At 38.2% G+C, this 7,215-nt stretch overlaps 1 protein-coding gene across 7 annotated transcripts in view; it reads left to right on the plus strand.

Annotated features, from left to right (window-relative positions):
- The window catches only part of PEX5L (peroxisomal biogenesis factor 5 like), a 301,860-nt gene extending 295,316 nt beyond the window's left edge, over positions 1-6,544 (plus strand). For all 7 annotated transcript variants that reach the window (XM_053565447.1, XM_053565448.1, XM_053565451.1 and 4 more), the window contains one exon: positions 101-6,544. In XM_053565447.1, the coding sequence (XP_053421422.1) occupies positions 101-305 (205 nt within the window). In that variant the 3' untranslated portion in view covers positions 306-6,544. The remainder of the gene's footprint in view (positions 1-100) is intronic.
- Positions 6,545-7,215: the final 671 nt, after the last annotated feature.

Below are 7,215 nucleotides of genomic sequence, written 5' to 3' on the forward strand. Positions count from 1 at the left end.
TAAAATAACTCAATCTGCTTGTTTGGGATTTTTTTTTGGGGGGGTTTGCTAACTCTGAAACATGTTGCATTTTAAAATATGTGTTTTTCTACCCTCTTAGAGAAGCGGTCAGCAATTTTCTCACTGCCCTCAGTTTGCAAAGAAAGAGCAGGAATCAACAGCAAGTTCCTCATCCTGCAATCTCTGGGAACATCTGGGCCGCCCTCAGAATCGCACTGTCTCTGATGGACCAACCCGAACTCTTCCAGGCGGCTAATCTCGGTGACCTGGATGTCCTCCTAAGAGCTTTCAACTTGGATCCTTAAAGGAAAAAGATGAATAATAATCCCTCATCTGTGTGGTTGTACTAAGAAATTACAAACTATTTTATTATGAATTTCAAAAAGGATAAATCAGACATTCAAAAGGACATGGTCATATAACCCAAGGATATTAATTTCTATAGACAATGCCCAGTCTCTGTTCAGGTCCAAAAGCACAAAATGTATACAGAGTTGAGAAGAACTGAGAGACTGAGACTCAGATAAAATACTGTATGTGAATGAATGCTCTTCACTTGTTGCAAGCATATTGCAAAACATGTTCTGTGGGACTTTTTGTCCCTCTTTGCAGCCAAGGGTGTATCAGAGAAACACGGACACATGGAGAAAGCACAGCCTCAGATCACGAAGTTCTGACTGTCTCTGAACTGTCCCCTTTTGCAAGACTGAACATAGTCTGGGCCACTGGTGCATGCATATATATTAACTCTTGACTAAAGACAGGCATTGCTTAAACCTGTTCCAATTTTAACTGTAGCCCTTTGATTCCAGAGAGGGAGCTTTGCTGGCAAAAGCAGTTTTTGCACTAGAAGTTTTTGCTGTTCCCATTCAAAACTTTTCTGGGATTGTGTATATGCACTTTAATATCTTATGTAACGCCTTGCTGGAGTTTTGTTGCTCCAATTTTTAACTTGTGGGTGAAAGATTTGAGAACTCAGCCTTGTTAGATCAATGGACCAAATAAAAAAATTCCTGAAAATAGTTTTTCATAGTGTAGGGTTTTAAAGGAGTGTTTTTCTTAAAGCAGATAGGATGACATAGGGTATCAATATGTCAAACATAGACCTTTCAGGCACATGCTTTATAGGTCTGTATGAACTTAGTAAGAGACAAAGTATGTGTCTCTTCACGCATTCTCTGCAGGGAGAACATTCGATGATACCCTGATTTCTGTTGAGTTCACTTTAACTTCCTTAGGTCATCTTTCACTGGCTTTCTAATTACCCTGCCTACCAACATTCCTTTTAAACTGTTACTACTTTAAATAGTTTTTCTTAAGAGTGATGAATACATTTTTTCCTAAAAATTATGTGTTTTCTTAGTGTCATAATACTGCACCACTTATCCCCTTGCCTTCTAACTGATAGAAGAACATTTTCTGACTGAATCTCACTGTCAGTGGATTAATATGAAAGATGCATGTCCCTTTGGCTCTCTGAACATTTTACAAGTATCAGAAATTTTCTGTTGGCAGTGGTGTTTTACTTAATTAGTTACATTTCCCTTAGTTCTCCAATGTTTTATATATGTTTGGGGCTTAGTGATTATTTCAAAAGATAGGTTTTTTTTAAAGAATTAGAAAAATTGTTTGCAAAATGGTAACTAAAATATAATTTAACCAATGTCCAGTTCTAGTAAGTTGTCCCATTCTTCTTCACCATGTTTCTAGGTTCCTCCGGAACCTTCCTCCAAATAGTCTGATCCCAACTTTTCTTTTATCTTCTTAGCTCAGCAATAGCTCATTCCATTCACTCATGATTATAGTTACCCAAAAAAGAAGAAGGGTTGGCCAGGCGCTGTGGCTCATGCCTGTAATCCTGGCACTCTGAGAGGCCGAGGTGGGTGGATTGCTGAGCTCACGAGTTTGAGACCAGCCTGAACAAAAGTAAGATCCTATCTCTACTAAAAATAGAAAAACTGAGACAAGAGGATCACTTGAGCCCAAGAGTTGGAGGTTGCTGTGAGCTATGATGCCACAACACTCTACCCAGGGTGACAGCTTGAGACTCTATCTCAGAAAAGAAAAAAGGTTTTAGTCAAAACAGTTTGGGGAATTAGCTTCTACTAAGGGAAAAATACATGCATGGTCAAAAATGGAATGTTAAGTGCAGGCATAAATCCCCCCCATGCCCTGCTGCCTTTGAAGTTCCTGGGTTGTGAAAGGGCCTCAAGTTAACATAAAACCACACATCCTTGAGGCTAATACATATTATGATCTATTCTAGTTTATAAAGACAAAGAGTTGAAGGCACAGTGCTGGGTGCCAGGTTTTGACATTCACTGTCAAAGCTCACTTGGGCAAGGTGATTCTCCAGCCGGGCGGCAGGAGGCAGAGTCATATGGGCATTCACCAGTAGGCAGCAGTGACAAACCTGTCTTGGCCTATGATTCACTACAGTCTCGGCAGCAAAGTAAAATTCAACAATATTTTCAAAAATGATCTTCTTAGATTCTTAGTCTGGGAGGGATTCCTGGAACCAGTCTCCAACCCATAGTAGCCGTTTGCTAGAGCAGCATCCGTTCCAGAGTCCACTGCTTGTCAGGAAGTCCAGAATTGTTACCCGAAAGGAAAAGGATTGCATTTTCCAATAATTTTTATTAAAAATTGCCTAAAAATGGTTACTAAAAAGTGACTAAAAGTTTGTAGATATAAAACACCACCAAAAATTAAATAGCAGGAATTTAGAACAGTCTTTTTTGTATATGCCCACATACAGTACATGCTGGTCGGGGGTGGGGGGGTTGTTTTTTTGTTTTTTAAGTGTATACACTTTGTTTTTGTTTTTCTTTTTTTAGGAAGAACTATTTTTTGCTTCCCATCTTCCTGGCATGAAATTGTCATGTAAATTACTCTTTCCACTTGAAAAGGTAACTGCCCATATTCCCTTTCTGGGGCACTCTGGGAAAGCTGGAGTTTCTTTTTTTGTGTATTAATGAGTGACAACCTCAGAGCTCTTAGGGGATGGTTCTCTTTTACTAGAATGGCCACTCAATTGCATAGTGGTGAATTTCAGGGACTAACTTCAGCAACAGATGGGATGACAATGCAGAGAAAGCCAGTGATCATTTCTGGTTTTCAAAATATGTTACAACTGCTTGTAATAGGCTGCTTCCATGCGCTGCCGTACCTTGCTGGGGGTGGGACAGTAGGGAGAAGATGAGTAAAGGGCGCTCTTACTGGGCTAACCATGCTTCTTCATTCCCTTTACTTTTTCCCAAGGTCACTCCTCATGACTCCTAAAAGAAAGGCAGGTCTTGTTCACCAGGAAATTTTAATAGAAAACTGTGAACTGTGATTTCACAGCCAACCCAAATTCCTGCTAGAATGGCAAAGTGGTGACACATAGTTGGATGGAAACACCCAGGACATACTCATTTTGGGAGTTTTATGCCACTTCCCTTGCCCTTCTATTGAAAGAGAACTATTATATTAAATTTTGGGCCCTTGTCTAAATACTTGTATAGCTAAATACTTCTGATATATTCTTGCCACACAAGCAAGACATACAATTATATCTAGTCCCATTTATAACAGGAGCACCCAAACTCTTTACTATAAACTTTGTCTGTGAGCTCCTTGGGAATATAGGAAAGCAAGGGGGTCATTCTGGGTCCTGTCCTCATTTGTCCCTGAATCAGTTCTACTGTACTTTGTTAGTTGTCATAGCAATGGTGGATATTATTTTATATCTCAAAATTATTATAGAAACAGGATATTCCGAAGGTTTAATGTATGTGCCATATTTCTGAGCCATCTTATTTTAGAAATCATTACACATATATACACCCAATTTCAACTTTGTAAAATAATTTCAAATTCATTCCCTATCTTAAGTTTCCCTATCATCTCAGTAGTTGCAGAACTGGTTGAAATTAAACTGTTTTGAACTAAGAAGTAGATATATATATATTTTTAAAGAGTGTGTTCATAGATGAACTAAAGTTCATCTATGTATAAAGTTTGTAAAAAAGCAATTTTTAAAAAGCAAAACATATAACCTCAGGTACAAAAACATTGCATGCATTAGTACTTGCAAATCTGCCTACTCAAATATTAACCAAAGCATGCAAGGTAACTTTACTGAATGTAAATGTACACAGTGCATGATTAAGTCTCATAGGTTAGCTTATTTTCCTTGCCTCTGAACAAGGGAGCATTTTCATGAACTTTGTGTTAACTTTTCTATTTGTTTTTCTATCCTATCCCTGAAATTGTCTCATGCTACCACACAGAACTTTAAAGATCTTCACACATCAGGTTTGTGCAGTGTTGCAGCGAATTCCAAACTAATCCTCTAAAGAATCTGGGTACTCAGACATCTAAATACTTTTAAAAACCCAGGAAAGGCACAATGGGTCAGAAATTGAAACAAACCCAGTGTCTGACTCTATTACTACTAAATCGCATTGGTTGCCTCAGCACATAAAGGTTTGAGTTCTAAATTCTTAGTAATAAATTTCAAACTTTTTCTAAATGCTTAGGAATAAATTAGAAAAACTGGCATTCTAAATAAGATGAGGAGATTGGGGTAATATCAGGCACAGGAAAAGTACCATTAGGCAAAGTTGGCATGGGGCCTTAATTTACATAGATGTCACAAAGCGAGAGGGTGGGGTATCACAGCAGCATTCCGACACAGCCCTATTTGTGTGGTCGGCAAGCTGTGTGGACCCATGTCCCTTGAGAAACTGCATTTGACCAAGAGGTCTAAAAACCTTGAAATTCAGGGGGTAATGAAGTGATTTCTTGGTCACTCGGAACCAAATCTGAAGTCTTCTCCCTGCCTCTCTCTACCATGTTTTATGAGGAGACTGGAAATAGAACAAAGCCGAGTAAGACCACAGGGTCTTCGTAAGTAACAGCTTCGTTACCAGCTTTATTCACCTCGAAACCCCCACACACATGCACATGAGCTCAAAGACAAAATTACACACACAGAGCAAAGGTGGTTGTGTGGGAGCATCAAACAGTTAAGTGGAGAAAAGAAAAAAGAAAAAGTGTGAGGTTTAACATCCTCTCGTGGTATTTTGCCTTGAACAAAGTTTCTACAACTTGCAACATCTGCAGAAATATTAAAGTCACACACTCTAGGAACAAGTGTCCCCGTCTCTGAGCTGCTTCTCAGGACCTTTTCTGCCAGAGAAAACTGCACTGCAGCATCGCAGAGGCAGCCGCAAACCCTGGGAGGCTCGGCGGGAACGCAGCAGGAAGCCTGGCCTCAAAATAATGTTAAGATGAAAAATAAAATGAAACAACAACAAAACAAAGCAATTCTTTGTTCAACTATAAAACATACGTAGTTTGGAGGTTTTTTCCCCCTTAGAATATGTTGCAGAGAGAAATGGTATGACACAAAAAGACTGAAGACACCTGGCTGGGTAATTTGAACATTAGACATTTTCACTGAGAATAACATTTGTGCGTGGACACCGTAAAGTACTGTGCCATATGAGAATCATGTGTGCATGATGGATTGTTACCAGTAGTTAAGGAAATACAGCTAGCCTAAACTTTTACCAACTTGATTTTCCCCATATATCACCTAACCCAAACCCTCCTCAACTTTCATTGCCCAAATTTGTTTACATTGCTTGAGAAAAGAACCTGATTAATTTAGTAAACTTTTTACAAACTATGACAAGCATTTACTATCAGAAAAGACATTTCTATATATTTTATATATCTATGAATATTGCATATCTAGTCTAATCTAAAAATTTTGTTTTGAGATGAATTCTTCTGTGATGCTTCCTCATCATGCCAAAAATGTTTAAAATTTTGGGATTTTCTTTTCAAGCTGAAATAGATAACAAAGAAAAATTTAACTTATTTAAAGTTTACATTGAGTCTCTAAATTAATACCAACCCAAATTAAATGACCTATAACAAATTAATGGCAATGAAGGGGAGGGCATTTAAAAGTTATTGGCACACTATGTAATACTGTATATCTGTAATTTAGTGAAATAATACTTATCGTAGCACAACTCTATTGGGTATTAATGCTTCATTTTACTAATTTCTTGCATTGCTCTTTGAAATAAAATTACTACCATGAAAATAATCTCTTACCATATTGAGTTACTCAGTTGGCTTCTAATTTGCAAATTACCAAGATTAAGGTAGTATTTTTTGTACTATTATTGGAAGCATGCCTTCCCTTTTTCACATTATTAAATTGTATTTATATTTGTGCAATTTTAAACTATGTTTTCAAATAAACTTTGTCTGTGGCTTCAAAGTCTTTCTGGGAATCTTTCAAAATGGGATTTGGGAATCAGAATCTCTTCAAATCAAATGGAATCCAGTTTGTATTGCTGGTTAGAAGGTCTTTTATTACTATCACTACATATGATTTTGCTTGAGTTACCTGGAAATCAGGAATGCATTTTTAGGTATACAACAAAACTTTAAAATCTTCCTCCTTTGCTAATTTTTTAAGACTAAGATATTATTTATCCTGAAATTGAATTTTGTGACTTTTTAAAATAAAATTATTAAACTATCATTCAGTTTTAGGATTTTTTTTTTTTTTTGTCAGTCAGTCAATAAATATTTGAACCCTGACCATGTGCTGGCATCGTTTTAAGTGAGGGACACAGTGAATAAAATCAAACTTGCCCTTGAAAAATTTAGATGTCTGTGCGAGGAGACCTACAGATACTTTTAACAAGGAAGAATGCCATGTTCTGGGAAGTGCTAGAACAAGGCATGTAAGGTCTGTTGTATTATGATCCACGGTTTATGAGAGTGAGAGGGGAAAGCCTTCTCTTAAGTGACATTTGGGCTGAGATTTAAACAAGAAGGCAGCCAAGTGGAGTTGGGGACTAGGTTCCTGGCAGAGCCATCAGCTAGTGCAATGTACTGAGGCAGGAGTGAGCTTAATGTGTGTGCAAGAAAGGAGGGCAGGTGTTAAGGACTGGGAGCAGGGAGGCCATAGGAGTCACCCTGGCCGGAGGAAGAGAGGCCTTCCCAGTGCAGGGTCAAGGGTGGATTTCCCACCAAAGAGGACAGCATTCAGATTCAAGTTTTTGTTTCCAAAATGTTTATGAAGTAATTAGGCTGTGACAAAAGGACCAGCAGGCTCTGGGGGGAGAGCTGTACAGAGAGACTACAGCGTCCTGCCTCACTCTCTTAATCTGCGCAGCACTTAGCCTCGCTGGAATTCCATTT

This window comes from Nycticebus coucang, chromosome 16 (genome assembly GCF_027406575.1).
Source record: "Nycticebus coucang isolate mNycCou1 chromosome 16, mNycCou1.pri, whole genome shotgun sequence".
In the NCBI taxonomy this organism is placed as follows: Eukaryota; Metazoa; Chordata; class Mammalia; order Primates; family Lorisidae; genus Nycticebus; species Nycticebus coucang.